Here is a 16,214-nt window from a genome sequence, read left to right as displayed (position 1 = left end):
TCCAGGTGCTTTCTTCAGGGCTTCTTAATTATGAAAACTGGTGTGATCTGTGAAAAAAGTAATTCATGAACAGATTTTGGATAATGTATAGACTGACCCATTCTTCATTTAAAACTGCAATATGTACTCCTGTCGGATTTATTTACCAAATGAATTAACTGATGGAAATTGCTTTCACCATCAGTGAGGCTCTCAGGGGGGCGTGGAGGGAATTTGTATCAGACCCTGTTTAAGCAAGAATGGACTGTCAATACTTTGTATTTAAGTTAGTCGCTTTAATCACATCCATAGCAAAATGCCCTATCTAGTGCGTACGGTTGTAGAATGTTAATCTTGCTGGTGACACTCACAATTCGTTAAACAAATAACGTCTTCCTATTTATCTAAAAGTAAAGGAAAAACCATGTTGGTTAATTACCTCACGCGGACAAGCAGTCAAGCTGCCGATATTAACAACCGCAGAGTCAGGAAACGATTATCACGTACCTGAGCCGGTACTTTCTGAGAACCACAATATCGCCTTAATTGCGTGTTCACGCTCGAGAGTTTTTGATGTTTCCGTAACAACAACGCGTCTCTAATTAATATCACCATAGGCTCAGAACGATGGCGTTTTCTGCTGAGGAGCAATCTTATTAACTTACTTTCACTAGTCAACCTATTCTTTCGTTCCTTCACAGTCACGCAGTGTTGCCAGATTTTTAGACCCGTCCCAAGCCCAATGCAGCTCAAATACAAGCCCAAAATAAGCCCAATCAGACCAGTTCCAGCCCAAAAACCAGCCCAAATTAGCAAGTGTCCAATTAAGCGCAAATCGACATCAGAACCAATTTTAACGACAAATATACATTCTATTCAATATACAGATAGTGTGAGGGTGTTAACTGGGCACCTGCCTTAATGCTACTAATTTTTAAGACCAGTTCTCCCTGTGACTTTGTCATGTTAAACAGGCACTGCTCAGAATACAATAGTCGAAAACATAGATTTTTAGTTTACGTGTTTCTGTGACACAAACAAATACATGATCAAATGTCTTTAAAGTTAAAAGAATGCATTTCTGTAACATGTAGGCGCATTTCAGAGCTTTCCGAACTCGTGCATTGTGTTCAGGCCCGGTTCTAGAGGGTGGGGCAGGCCCACCCAAACATGAGCCTGGCCCACCAAAACATGAGCCTTGGCCCTCGCAGTGAGGACATGAAGGGCAATATAAAATGGGCGCTTTAATTTAAAACGTTCCTCCAAACGTTGTTTTTCTTCATATTCTGGGAGATGCGTTATTGGGCCTAGGCTCAGGTGGTCCATGTCAAGTACAATAGGGGCATGGCGAAGGGAACAAAATTCTTTATTTGACACCGAGTAACATTTGCCTACCGTCCTGTGCTGCGTGGATATTTCCATTACTGTTCAGCATTTGAGAAAAGAAGTTTGTTTATTCTCATTCACCTTTCCTGACTACTGCAACTGCTTATCAGATCAGGCGGTGACACAAGGAGTAGGTAATCGAATGTATTACTATTTGTTTTTATTTCAAAAATCTGCACAAGCCCAGCAAGGCACATACTTTGCATATGCTTCATTTAAATTGTTTTTATCATTAACATGGCCATGGATGCAAGGCAACAATAAAAAATGTCCAGCGAACTGGTGATTAATGATCATGCTGGAGAGCAGCCCTTTGCCCGTCTGTAGTTTTGAAATGCAGATAGGCTGTATTTTATTTGGATAGCTCAGTGGGTTACTGCCTTTGTCACAGAGATTCTTGTGTTACTTGCAGTTCAGAAATTACAATCCTAACATAGGACAGTGACCTATGAACTGTCATCAAAGAGCTGCATACAAACATGGATGGTATAGTTAGAACTTTTTTTTGTGTTACTATATATAGTTAGAAATTCCCCAGTCTTTCATTATTTTAATGTTGTTCAAATGAGTTTGGTCCGATATACATTTTTATTAGTAAAGCCAACCCCCAACCACTGGGTATGCTTTAAATCCAGAGTTTGTGCTTTCCCAGCCCAAACCCTCTTAAAATATACTGCCCAACAGTATGGATGACATTTAATTCCTACACCTTGTAATCCTCATTGACTTATGTGACATTCCCTATAGACTGAATGACACATACTTGTATGATTCATTGTCTCTGTATATTGTGTGTGTGACACCCTACACTGATATGAATAGCGCTATACAACAAATGAAATGCATATGATAGGGGGCAAAACACAGAGACATGAAGGCACTGTTGGAGGTTGGTAGCAATGGTATCTGCTGAAAAAGAGGTGCCAAAAAAGACTTTCACACTAGCGCGCCGCTAAAACACGATTGTGTGTGTCATGATGTCTCACTCACTATCACTTACCTGGTCGCTGGTGAGTCACGCGGTCACCGATGGTGGGTGGCTGGCAGACTGGACACTAACGCTGCCTGGCAGGCTGGCAGCAGGCACGGTGGCAGTGGCTGGGCCTGGCCGCTGGCGGGCCTGGGGGCTGGACTCTGAGTGTTTGGGGCTGGAGTGACTGGGGGCTGGGGCCGGAGTGACTGGGGGCTGGGGCCGGAGTGACTGGGGCTGGAGGCGCTGGAGCGAGGTGGGCCTGGGCGGCTGGGCCTGCGGACTCGTGTCGTTGTTACTCGTCATCTGTCTTGCTCTCAGTCTCACACGTCTTCACTGCCTGCGGGCACGCCGCTACTGCACAGTACTGTGTGAGGTCGGTGACTGCTGCCTGTGAAGTGCTGCACGCTGCACCCGCACTGACAGTGACTCCGCACAGTCACTCATCGTCGTCCGACCTCAAGCAAGCAGAGTCAGCACTCAGCAGACAGACACTCAGACTGAGTCTGTCACAGAGTCTCTCTTGAGTCTCGATTCAAGTAGATCGCCGCCGCCGCCGCCGAAAAGACCGTGCTCAGAGAGGAATGGAAATTATTTTAAGTGAGGAATCGGAATGGATGATGGTCCGCTGAGGTCACGCACCGTGACGCACGCACGCAGGGGCTGGCCAAAAAATGATTCCCAGGGCCGTCATTGGTAGCGTTTTCGCGCGCTACTGGATTGACGGCCCTGGGGGACCCCCACATTGGCCCGTGCACTCACGCGACGGACTCCTCGTGGTCGGCTCGGCTGTAGTAAATGCGCATCCAATATCGGCGCCCGCCCAGGCAAAAAAAATGCGCACAACCATCTAAAACAAGCCCAAAAAGTAGCCCCCCGCCAGGCATGGTTTTTTCCCGCACAACTGGGAAAAAAGTCGCCCAATTGTGCGGGAAATAGCCCAATCTGGCAACATTGCAGTCACGACGGGTGCATCAGCAACGTGTTGGTGCATTTCCTGATTGGCTATATCACCACGTACTGGAATGTGCAAAGGCTCATGGACAATGTAGTTCAGAGATGGCAGCCAATCACAAAGAGGTTTGTTAATGGTACACCACAATAGCCACCCAAGCGCATTCAGGTTTTTGCAGTGCGTGAAGTTTTAATCATGTCTTTGAGAGTTCCATCATTCCATTCAGTACAGTTGCGACACTGTCGAATTTTAAGATAAGATAAGCTTCCTTCTGCAGCAAAGCTGTATCAATATCATTCATTCTTTTAGTTGTATTCAAGACTCCCAACACTGTCCACTTTAGGTCTTTTTCACTATGTGACTTAGCATCCATGGGTGCCGCAACAACTTTCTTTTTAATCCTTGATCGATGTTGGGTGATTCGTTGGTTAATTTGCTGATTTGTCTTGCCTATATATACCTTGGAGCAAGGACAGACCACTGCATATACAAAATTCCTCATTTTACAGTGCTGGTTTCTCTTTTTTTCGGAGAAGGACTTCACGAGGCGTGTACCATGCACTTTTTGGGGCATGTTTTAGCATTTTCTTCGGATAGCCTCTTTTTAATCATTTGTTCACAAAAAATTGTTGCATGCTGTTCGAAGTCTATTTTTCTTGAACAATTTCTTAGTATGCACAATAGTTGACCATATGTGAGGTTATCCTTCAGGCTTCTTGGATGGGCACTCCTATGGTGCAAGATTGTATTTTTGTCAGTCGATTTGCGGTACAGAGATTTTGTCAATCGATTCTCATATGGAAATACTTCAACATCCAAAAAAGTAAGGCTGATTTTGCTTTTATTAAGACTGAACTTGATGTCTTCATGTCGAGTATTTAACCAGCCATGGAAGGTATCCCTAATAGACCAACAGATTTCACAAGACTCAAATTGCAAGCAATAAAATGTTGTCAATAGATTCGGCTGAAGGCTTTTTTCACTGGTAAAGAGTTTAAAAGAGATGTCCGCAAAGTTGTTTGCAAACAAATCTAAATTCATTCCTCCCACCTATAACATTTCTAAAGAAATTGTGGCTTACGAACCGGTTGCATTGTCTGCAATAAACCAATTGGAAAAGAAGAAATCCTTTCTGAGACGAAATATGTCCTAAAAACAGCAAATGGCCTTAAGTGATCTCAAGAAAGACAACACAGTGGTTATACAGCAAGCTGATAAAGGGGGCGCCCTGGTGATTTAGCCCAGAGACATGTATCTAACAGAGGGCAGGAACCAAGTTAATAATCAGGAATGGTACCGCCAAGTCAGAGAAGATCCTACAAAATTTACACATGAATTGATTGCGGCGATATTAAAATCTGGATTTGACTAAGGCTTTTTGGGACCTAAGGAATTTGATTTCCTTTTTTTTAAAAATCCCAAAATCCCGGTCATATATTTTCTGCCAAAAATTCATAAAAAGCTCAATAATCCACCAGGGAGACCAATATTCTCGGGTTGTGACTCCTGGGACCGGCAGTGAATGGTGATGGACGCTAAGACTTTTTTAACGCAACCTTGGTCAATTATCTTGTATCAGAACTGAAGTTATAAGAAATACTGGAAGGACGACATTGGTGGGAAGACTTTTGGATAATTTAAAAAATAAGAAATAACGTGATAAAGGAACGATTCCCGCCGGCCAAATAAAGTGACATTCAATCTAGATTATAAACAAAAAATATCGGAGTAAGGACGATAATAGAAGAAGGTGGACCAAAATATAACAAGAGGTCGTAAGCATCAGATGTGTTACCTCCAACATAAATAAATTATTAAAGCCCTGATGAAGTCCAGTGTTAGGACTAAACGCTAAGGCTGTGATTGATAAAGAATGTGTGACCAAAACCGGTCCTAGGATGCCTGTTTCCAGTCCAGGGAGGACCTGGCCTGGGAGTTCGAGCTGGACTGTTCCCATTGGGTGCAGGGTCAAAACTGATTTGCATATGGCTGGGTCCAAACTGGAATGGCATGGTGAGCAAAAAAAACGATGGATTTAGGCCCAGATCTCTGTACGGGGGTGAATGTATGACATTGTCCTGCATTCTGTCCATGAATTGTTCTTTTTGCATTTGTCACCCAGAGTGGGACGGGTATGCCCAGACATGGGTCTCGTGCTCTCCATGCCACTAGAGTCAAGCTATCCTGGCTGATGAGGGCTGAAAGCCCAAAACCGGTCCTAGGATGCTTGTTTCCAGTCCAAGGAGGACCTGGCCTGGCAGTTCGGGCTGGACTGTTCCCATTGGGCGCCGGGGCAAGACTGATTTGAATATGGCTGGGTCCAAACTGGAATGGCATAGTGAGCAAAAAAACAGATGAATTGAGACCCAGATCTCTGTACTGGGGTGAATGTATGACATGGTTCTGCATTCTGTCCATCAATTGTTCTTTTATGCATTAACCATGGGTAGTGAAACATCTCCGGAAGATAGCAGAATCCATGATGCTACGGAGATGACAGGAGGGGGGTCTTTATGACAATGAGCAATTATATCCAGAGCAGAAGCCAACTCTGCTTTTGACCGTGGGATGGGACAATTCCGCATAGCGCAGGAGATTTGGCCATCCTTTCCTGAGGAACCCCCCTTGCACTCATGTTTTGAAAATCATACTTAATATGGCACAGGGCCGATGGTTGATTTCACATTTATATCAGGTGCTTCCAGATGATGACCCAGGGGACCCTCTACCAATCCAAACAAAATGGAACCTTTGACTATACAGGACTGGTAGAAAATTCATGAGGGAGTCAAGACAGCAAGTACAAATGCATGATTTAAACTCACCCAATATAATTTTATCCACCAGACATATCTCATGGCCTGGACTTTAAGTAGGATCTATCCGGGTCGCTCCGGTGAATGCCCCCGATGCAGAGAGCCAGAAGCTAAATTCATACATATGATATGGTTATCCTCACACCTGAAAACGTATTGGGATACGGTCTTGACCCGACTATGGGAGGCTACAGGGTAGATGGGGCTCCGGGAGATGCGCATAGTATTACTGGGGCTGCTCCCAACCTCAAAAAATAAAAGCTGAGCAGGAAATTCGTTCTTATGGGCCGGGTCCTGGCAAAAATATGAATCGCGATAGCCTGGCAGTGTCCCTTACCCCCTTTACCAGACAGCTGGATGAAAGATATGTGTGAATGGGCTACAGCTGAAGCAGTGCACATGAAACGAGTGCACACAGATCACAAAGTGGTGGACGATCTTTAAAGGCCTTTTGTAATTATTTACCTCACCCAACCATTCAGTACCTTGCAAAAGGAATCCATGAAGTCCAAGCCAGGACTCTACTTTGCCCTCTGGGCCGTCCAGGACCTATCCTAGGGGTGACTTATATGTATTAAAAAGGAAGGTTTTTGCCAGGTCAACATGACAGTTTAAAACCGCACACACGGACTGCAATGGCAGACGTAAGACATGCTTAAAGGGCTACATACGTGTGTGGCACAATCAGTGCTAAAGGCCCACTAGTAGCATTTAATTTACAGGCACTGGGCACAGGTAGTGCAAGTTTACTAGGGACTACCGAGTAAATTAAATATGCTAGTTGGATGTGAGCCTATTTTACCATGTTTAAAGGAGAGAGCACAAATACTTTAGCACTGGTTAGCAGTGGTAAAGTGTGCAGAGTCCTAAAAGCCAACAAAAACCGGTTCAGAAAACAGGCAAAGATTTCGGAGGTGACCCTGCAGAAAAGGCCAAGTCCAACAGCTGTGGTGTCATTCCCAGTGTGAATTAATCAACCCCATGTAGACAGCAGTGGCGTAACAAAACTTAAGGGGGCTCCCCTGCAAGGTACGTGAAGGGGCCCCCTCCGAACTCAAACAGGAGCTCTCGGGCGAGGGTACTGAGCTGGGTCGCCCTTGAGTTTGGGGGCCCCCGCCTCTCATGGGCTGTGGGGGCCTATGTTACGCCACTGGTAGACAGTAAGATTGCACCTGCAAGCTGTACTATGCCAGAGAACTGTTAATAAAAAAGACATGAGAATGGCAAATAAACAGTAGTGTAGCATCTTAATTCTGTAATGAATTCTCCAAGATTGTTTCCGACTATGATCACTCTGCTTCAAACACAATCACAGCAAACCTTTAGATTTCGGCGCCACACGATGCCTTCACCGATGACAGCTGCTTGCACCGTGACCTGTGGCACCGCACCTCTCATCACTTCACATCCCCGCCCCGGTCTCACTAACGGCAACGCTCCACGCTGACATTGACGCCGCTGACTGCACCGTGGCCTGTGGACACAGCTTGGGAGGTACACGAAGCATTGCACCGTCCCACACTGCACCCCTAGTCCACCGACGCAGGCGCCATTGATTCCAACCTCATCAGCTGATGCAGTTGCATGCACTGCAGCCTATGGGCACCGCACGAAGCATCGCCCCACTCCGCATTGCAACCATGGGTCTATCAACAACATCACTTCAGCTACGCCATCGCCGCTGCCTGTCCCGTGACCTGTGTACACTGCATGTTGCATCGCCCTGCTTCACACCACAGACCTGGTCTCACCTACAATGCCGTACGCCGTCGCCGAGCCGTTGCCTGCACCGGGACCTGTGGGCACCGCACGTCGCATTGTCCCACTTCGCATCGCAGCCCCGATGCCCTTGATGCCAGCACTCCTGACTTCAGCCTCATGGAGTTCGATCCACAACGCGTGTGACTTCAAGGGTCAGATGACTCCTGCACTGACCTCCGGAACTGATGCCAGTGATGCCACCTTTTCTGAGCTCATAGCAGGGTCCAAGGCGGCTTACATCTCCAAGGTACTATTTGCGGGTCTTCCCAACACCGCAGCTGGCCCATGACCCTCGCTGTCTGCCTGAACTGTTGGATTTGATGAAGTGATTCTATATTCATATCTTTATTACTGAATGTTGTATTTTTATTGTTTTAGTCGTGTTTTACACAGATAAATATTGGCTACATTTTCTAAAACTGGCGTGGTGTCATTTTGTAGTGTTTTCACTGTATTACTGTGTGTTACGTGGAAACGCCTTACACATTGCCTGTGAGATAGGCCTGGCTTCTCATGCCAAGCTACCAAGGGAGTGAACAGGGGTTATTTTAGAAGTATAACTCCCTTATCCTGACTAGAAGGAAGGGTCCCTACTTGGACAGGGAAAAAACCTGCCAACTAGAGACCCCCCATTTATAACAATGACACTGCACTCTGCACCACTTCATCCTACAACACTGTACTCTACTTTGCAACAATATAATCTACACCACTTCAGTCTACGATGCTGCATTGTAAGGCTTTGAATTCTATCATGTTGCACTCTACGCCACTGTACCCTACCTTACTATACTCTTTAACACTATGCAAGTGCACTCTACACCAGTCCACTCTAATGCCAATCCACGCCACTGCACTCCACTCTACTCTGCAGCACTCTATGCCATTTCAGTCTATGCCACTGTACTCTACGCAACACCACTTTACGCTAATATACCCTATGCCACTGTACACCACTAAGCTCTACTCTGCACTACCGCATTCACTGCCAATGCACTCTCTGCCACTGCACACTATGCCACTCTTCTCTGCATCCCTCCACTCTACACCGCTGCACTCTGCAGCACTCCAATCCATGTCACTACACTCTTAAGGGACAATATTCTACTCTGCACCATTCTACTCTGCACTACTTTATGCCACTGCACTATGTGCCCCTCTACACTACTCCACTCTGCAACACTGCACTCTCGGGTCCACTGCACTCTACTATCCAATTCTCACATCTGCGCCTCTGCATTTTACGATGCTGAATTATGCCGCTGAATTCTACGCCATTGTACCATACACCAGTCCACTCTACTTTATGCCACTCCACTGTACGGCACTCTAACCACTCCACTCTATGTCACTCCAATACACGACACTCTCTGCCACTCCACTCTACAAAACTCTACTCCACTCTTGACCATTCCACTCTTCCACACTCCACACCACTCTCCTCTACGCCACTAACTTTTAACCACGCTGAACACTAGCCACCCTGGTGTACAACATGGCTAAAACACATTAGCAAAGCCAATAGCTCTTGCATAGGAGAGACCTATTGGCTTTGCCAATGCTTGTTATCCTTCTGCATTCGGTCCTAAGCTCTGCATCCCTCTCCTTTCAGTTGCCTCAAGCCTGCAGCATTTCCCTCCCCCGTGCTTTGTGCTCCCGCTTCTCCATCACTCTGCTCCTGTTCTCGCAAGGTGCACCCACGCCCTTGCCCCTGTGGGCACATTCACGACAGATGAAGCCCACATACCTGCCCAAAGGGCTTGGGTGGCAAGTACGCTAGTTGTGTAGTTGCAAGTAAGGAAACATGGTGTTTAATTTTGTGATAGTTCCGTTTCTCTATATTTGATATCAGTTCCTTCAGTTATTTGGTATAGTGAGATTATGTAATGGCACTACACTGTCAAAGATGGAGGGTGTGTAGAGTGGAGTGCGCAAACTGCCTGGTCCCAAAAGCCTCAAAGGACTCATCTGCCTCAGTTAAGGACCACTAGCAGTAAGAAAATCATTTATTTAGACAATAATCTATAAAACCGGGTATGTACACATTCATTAAATAAACACAGTAACACTGCATCAAAAACAATATAAAACATGCAACACCATTAGCCAAGAACTTGACTCTCTTCTGTGCCGCGCGCCATCCTTCCAGAAAAGAGCGGCCTTAATTAAGGATCTCGCATTTTTTAAAAAAATTAACATTTGAACAATAAATCAATATCACAATTTTCACTACATAAGCCGCGTGTGCATTGGCCATCCTCGCCCAATAAACCGTCTACTGTATCCGTACTTGAATACTAACGATGAAAAGCAGTGCGGAATTTCAATAAAAACATCGCGCAATAATCAGTCCACGCAAGGTACTTTGCGTAAAAGGCCATTTTATTAGGACAGGGTTGGACAACCATAACCAGAAACATAACACAAATCCCCAACAATCCCCAACAACAACATTCCTCACTACCCATACTCTCCAAGACTCCAACTACTCCATACCCACTTCACACCGCAACCTTCTCACTTCCTTTCGCTTCCTCACTTCTCTTCCAAAACTCCACCACCATCTCCATTCGTCGTCCACTGCTCTGACGCACCCCCACGTTCTCCCCAGTATCCCCCTCCCCGGAAGGGTGAGTATGCCCGTCATGGACTCCTCCCCCCTCCCCAATCCGCCCCACACACACACACACAACCCGTCCTAAACTGGCACGCTGAAAAAACATGACCTCCTCAACTAGTCATGTAATTGCCGGGTGGGCGGGTGGCCAACGGTCCACTAACTATCCCTCCCTGAGGCGCTGGGGAATGGAAGAGGAAGGACTTCCTCTTCCTGCCCCTTTTAACCCTACCTGCGACCCCACCCCTTATCCCACCCCTTCCTCCCCTGTCCTTCCTTTTGCGCGAACTCCCCGGGGGAAGACTAGACCGCTGGTCTTACTTCCCCCGGGGGCCTCCTCGCGCAATAATCAGTCCACGCAAGGTACTTTGCGTAAAAGGCCATTTTATTAGGACAGGGTTGGACAACCATAACCAGAAACATAACACAAATCCCCAACAATCCCCAACAACAACATTCCTCACTACCCATACTCTCCAAGACTCCAACTACTCCATACCCACTTCACACCGCAACCTTCTCACTTCCTTTCGCTTCCTCACTTCTCTTCCAAAACTCCACCACCATCTCCATTCGTCGTCCACTGCTCTGACGCACCCCCACGTTCTCCCCAGTATCCCCCTCCCCGGAAGGGTGAGTATGCCCGTCATGGACTCCTCCCCCCTCCCCAATCCGCCAACCAGGGAACCCCCGGAGGGCGGTTACCTGCCCCACCCCACACAAGTGCACCTTTCGCCCTCACCTCCTCCTACACCAGATCGACTCATTCCACAGCCCACTGATAAAATCCCTCATCTCCATCATATAGTAGGCGTTTCCCATGTGCGAAAGGTGCACGCCATCAGCCCTAAAAAGCAAGGGCTCTTCAAGCCGCAGACCAGGATGCGCCAGCACCTTGATCCCACAGTCCTCACAAAAAACTCTCATTGCCCTATTTAATTTTCTGCGGGCGCGTTCCACCGCAGCGGGCTTCAGCGCCCCCCTCCAAAACTTTCTGGGAACGAACTCTGTCCACACAATACAAGCGCCAGCCAGATTGCGTTTGATCGCTGCCAAGTCCCGCTGCATTAAGTAGATCAAGGACACCGCCGACTGCCGCACCAGATCGTTCTCTCCCAGGTGAATGACAAGCAGATCCGGACAGCCCTGCTGCGAGACCTTCTTCGTGAGCCAAGGCAAAAGTTCTCCCCATCGCATCCCACTCCTACCCCACCAGAAAACCTCATGACTGCAGCTTCTCAGGCCCAGGCTACGCCCGTACACCTGCCTGTCAGCAAACTTGGCAGCCCAATGCACAAATGAATGTCCCACTATCCAGGTAACCGTCTTGGCTCCAGGACCCCCAACACAACCTACGAAGAAAAAAGGAGCATTAGAAACGAGAAAGGGCACACAACACGCTCACACAGCCGCCGCGTACCCCTCCGCCCTACTTCCTCACGTACCGCTCGCAGCAGCGCGACCGCCATCTACCAATCCTCCTGATCTTATCCCAGGACCAACCCAGCCGTACCGCCGCCGTCGCCGCGCCGATCCGGAAGGAGTGAGTCCCAAACCCCGCCGGGTCTCTCCCTAAGCGCCGCAACGCCATGCGCAGTACCGCCAAGAGCTGGTAAGCCGTGACCCGTTTCCCAGAAGCATGACAGAAAATTTCCCCCGCCAAACGGCCACACTGCCCGCAAAAACTGCTCCACTCCCGCACCGGGCACGCTGCCAACTCCCCCGACTCATTCAGCCACACCCACGTGCCTCTGCCAACCTGATCCGTCTTGGAACGCCCCAGCCATATCCCCAGGCGCCCCCCATCCACACGTACATCCTCGAACCTCAACCCCATCCCCCCCCTACCCCCAAGCAACTCCGAAACCCGAAAGGCCCCAAAGAACATCCACGTCATACACAGGCGGAACAACGCCAACTCATACCGATCGTAACACAAAACCCCCAACTCCCCCAAAACATCCACCAACAGGCCAAAAGTGATCGCCTGGCGCAACGGCGCTCCCTCCCGCCCCCCCCGCTCCCTTGTCCAGCCCTTCAGCATCCTGCTCAGCAACTCACCCTTGGCCGGATCAAAACCCAGATAGATCTTCCCATAGAAAGAAATCCCTGCCAATTTCCCTGCAATTGTCACTGACGACAAACCCCTGTCCATGCAGTGCAAAACATAGCGCACGACACCCGCTTCACACTCACCCTGAGACATCCGCCAGTCCTCCCGCGACCAACCCAAGAACACCCCCAACTCCACCCATGCCATACGATAAGTCCGCCGCGTGGACTCGGCAACAGACTGCTCCACCAGATTCACCACTCTCACTCCCCCCAGCTCCAGATACCCTCCGGCACCTTGGTCTTGGCAAAGTCCGCTCCAGGCGCCAACCTTCGGAAACGCTGCCACTGCGAACGAGACAATGCATCCGCGATGTCATTGCTAACGCCCGGCACATGTTTCGCACGAAACAGCACATTCAAGCGCAAGCACAGCAGCATAAAACTTCGCAGCAAGCGCAGCACCCGCAGGTCCCTCGCCCTCTGATGGTTCACCAGATCCACCACCGTCATGTTGTCCACATGAAAAAGCACCGATCGGTTCCGGAATTCCTGCCCCCACACCTGCAGCGCCACCAACAGCGGAAAGAACTCCAGAAACGCAATGCTCCTGCCCTGTGCCAACCAGTGCGCCGGCCACTGCTCCGCACACCACCGACCATCCCAGAACACACCAAAGCCGCGCGCCCCAGCCGCATCCGAAAAAATCTGCACCTGCCACACCATGTTGTCATCTGCAAAGTCCAAGGAGACCCCATTGAAGTCACTCAGGAACCCCTGCCACACTCGCAGATCCGCCCGGACACCCACCGAAATCCGCACCCTGTGATGGGGCAACACTGCCCCTGACATGGCCAACCCGAGCCGCCTGCAAAACGTCCTGCCCGCCCGCACCACTCGGCACGCAAAGTTCAGCAAGCCCAACAAACGCTGGACGGACCTCAGATCAATCTTCCGTTGCACCATCACTTGGCTCAGACAATCCTGTATCTCCAAAACCTTCTGCTGGGGGAGGCGCGCCATCCACTCCACAGAATCCAATTCAATCCCCAGAAACGCCAGACAACAACTGGGCCCGGCCGTTTTTTCCGGCGCCAACGGCACACCAAACTCCCCCGCCATCCTCTGAAACTGGCCCAAAGCCGCCCCGCATTCCCCCGTCTGACCACGGCCCACAAACAAGAAATCATCCAAATAGTGGGACACCAGCCGGTGCCCCGCCCTGTCAGTGAAGGCCCATTGCAAAAAGGAACTGAAAGTCTCGAACAGAGCACAGGAGATCGCGCACCCCATGGGCAACACCTTGTCCACAAAAATGGCCCCACCGAACTGCATGCCCAGCAACGAGAAATCCTCCGGGTGAATCGGCAGAAGGCGAAACGCCGACTTGATGTCACACTTGGCCAATTCCGCCCCCCGCCCACACAGCCGCACCAATCCAATCGCATCATCCACCGACGCATACAACACCCGGGAATCCTCCTCCGCGATGAAATCATTCACTGACCGCCCCTCAGGCCAAGACAAATGGTGGATCAAGCGAAACTCGCCAGGTTCCTTTTTTGGAACCACCCCCAAAGGGGATATGATGAGTTCGGGCAGCGGCCACGTGTCAAACGGGCCGGCCACGCGACCTTCCAACACCTCTTTGCGCAATTTAGCCTCCACGACTTCCGGCAACTCCTTTGCTGACCTCAAATTCTCTGCCCACCTGCACTCCCGTGGCCCCTGGTACCCTACTCGAAAACCTTCCGTGAATCCCCAAAACAGCCGCAGCGCCGCCACCTGATCAGGGTAGCGGGAGAGCCACGGACCCATGGCCTCCACACTAACCGGTGTAGGAGCCCTTTGGCCCAGCCTGCCCCCTTCCTTTCGTGACCCGCCATTGCTCGGACGGGGTGGCCAAGGTGAAACACTGCGTGACCGGGTGCTTGCCACCACACTTAGAACACTCATGTTTAAATTTGCAGGGGTGGCGGGTGCAGAATCCCTTGTTGAAATTCCAACAAGCCCCAGTGGTGGCTCCCCCACTCTTCGCAGGCTGTCCGGCTGCGCCGGCAGCGGCAGCCTGCCCACCCGCACCCCCAGCTCCACTGGCGCCCCCTCCCGCCCCCCCCGAGGCGGGACGGGACTGAAAAGACCGATAATCCACCGGAAGGCCACTCGCAGTGTGTGTAGCCGCAGAGGACTGCGTGGAGGCCATCCACTGCACCCACAGCTCCTGATCTACCTCTCCCCAGGGCTTGTCCGGGTTGACGCTGACCCTCGCCCGAAATTCCTCATCATAACTTAGCCAGGCAAAACCCCCAAAGTGCATCTGCGCTTTTCTGATGATATCCATGTATTTGAACAACGCAATCGCCCTATCCGGATGCTTCTCGCAATAAATACTGGCATAAATCAGGAAGGCCGACGTCCAATTCTCCATAGTTATCGGCACCCGAGGCCGCCGTGTCAATTCCCACTCCTCCTCTTTAGACCCCTCTTTCGCCTGAATCTCCCGATGCAACAATTTAAAGACATCCACATATTCGTGTTTCCAAATCCTGCCCCTTGTCTTTTCAGACAGATGGGACCCCAGAGGCATCGCCAACCCCATATAAGGCAGCTTCTTCTTATGTTTCTCACCCCCTTCCTCCTTCCCATCTGTCACCTTCTCCGTCTGAACACCAGCTCCCACCATTCGCTTCACATCCCCCTCTGGGGCCGCCGCCTTAGCCGGCACCTGCGGCTGCGCCGCCTCTCCCACCTCCCTCACCGACCCATCCCCCACCCCCACAGACCTACAAGACTTCTTACGCCCCCGCCCAAGCCCCTCATCCCACGCCCCCCACCATGTGCTCTCACCTGTCAAAGTGCGTGGCACCTCCTGCGCCCGTCCGCCGGGACCCGGGGCCGACACCCTCGCCGCTGGCGCCTTGCTGCAGCTGGCTTTGCTGTCCTGGAAAACACCAAACTTCCTCGTTGCCACCGGCCCCGTCACCTCACGCACCTCGCCCTCTTCCAACTCCTCACTTTCCGACTCGTAATCCAGCTCTTCGACCACCACAGGCTCGCTAGGCTCCATGCGCACCTCACGCACTACACGCTTCATTCCTTTTCCTTTCTCTCCAAGGACAAACTCATACTCCGGCGCCGATGATGCGCGCTCCCTCGATGGAGGGCAGGCCGCCGCGGACCCCCCTACTGCTTCGTCCCGGCGTCTGGAGGCCGTAGTGCGCCCCGCCGGCCCACCCCGGCCTCTACCAGCAATCAGCGCTGGCGTGGATCCCATCCCCCCCTCGTGACCGGCATAGTCCGAGGGGGCCCCAGCGCCACCAGGTCTCTGAGACGTCAAGTCCGTCCCTGCCTCATCCAGCCACACCCAGCGCCCGCGCCCCCGAGCCGGCCCAGCCCCTCCCCCGCGCGCCACCACCCCTCCCCCGCGCGCCACCACCCGGTCCGCCGCGCGCTCCCCCTCCCTCTCCCTAGCCGCGCACATCTCCTCCCAGCGCCGCTCCGTATCTTCAATCAGCCGCCGCTGCTCCCGGATACGCTCCTCTAAAGACATCTCGGCCCAACGGTCGTCCCACCGGCCCTCCCCCGCGGCCCGCGCCCCACGACCGCGGCCTGCACCCCCAGAGGGGCCAGGCGTCACAAGCCCCGTCCCCCGGCCCCCCACAGCCTTCACCGGGCCCT

The 16,214-nt window shown here is 50.8% G+C and overlaps 1 protein-coding gene across 1 annotated transcript in view; it reads right to left on the bottom strand.

Annotated features, from left to right (window-relative positions):
* Positions 1 to 15,860, bottom strand: part of LOC146810028 (uncharacterized) — an 80,417-nt gene extending 64,557 nt beyond the window's left edge. Inside the window, exons 1-2 of the mRNA XM_085614936.1 lie at positions 15,384 to 15,860; positions 11,399 to 11,836 (exon numbers count right to left, since the gene is read on the bottom strand). Coding sequence (XP_085471062.1) covers positions 11,399 to 11,836; positions 15,384 to 15,810 — 865 coding nt within the window. The 5' untranslated portion in view covers positions 15,811 to 15,860. The remainder of the gene's footprint in view (positions 1 to 11,398; positions 11,837 to 15,383) is intronic.
* Positions 15,861 to 16,214: the final 354 nt, after the last annotated feature.

Source organism: Triturus cristatus, chromosome 7 (genome assembly GCF_964204655.1).
Source record: "Triturus cristatus chromosome 7, aTriCri1.1, whole genome shotgun sequence".
Taxonomy (NCBI): Eukaryota; Metazoa; Chordata; class Amphibia; order Caudata; family Salamandridae; genus Triturus; species Triturus cristatus.
The sequence above is the reverse complement of the archived record's forward strand: the minus strand, read 5'-3'. Positions and strand labels throughout refer to the sequence as shown.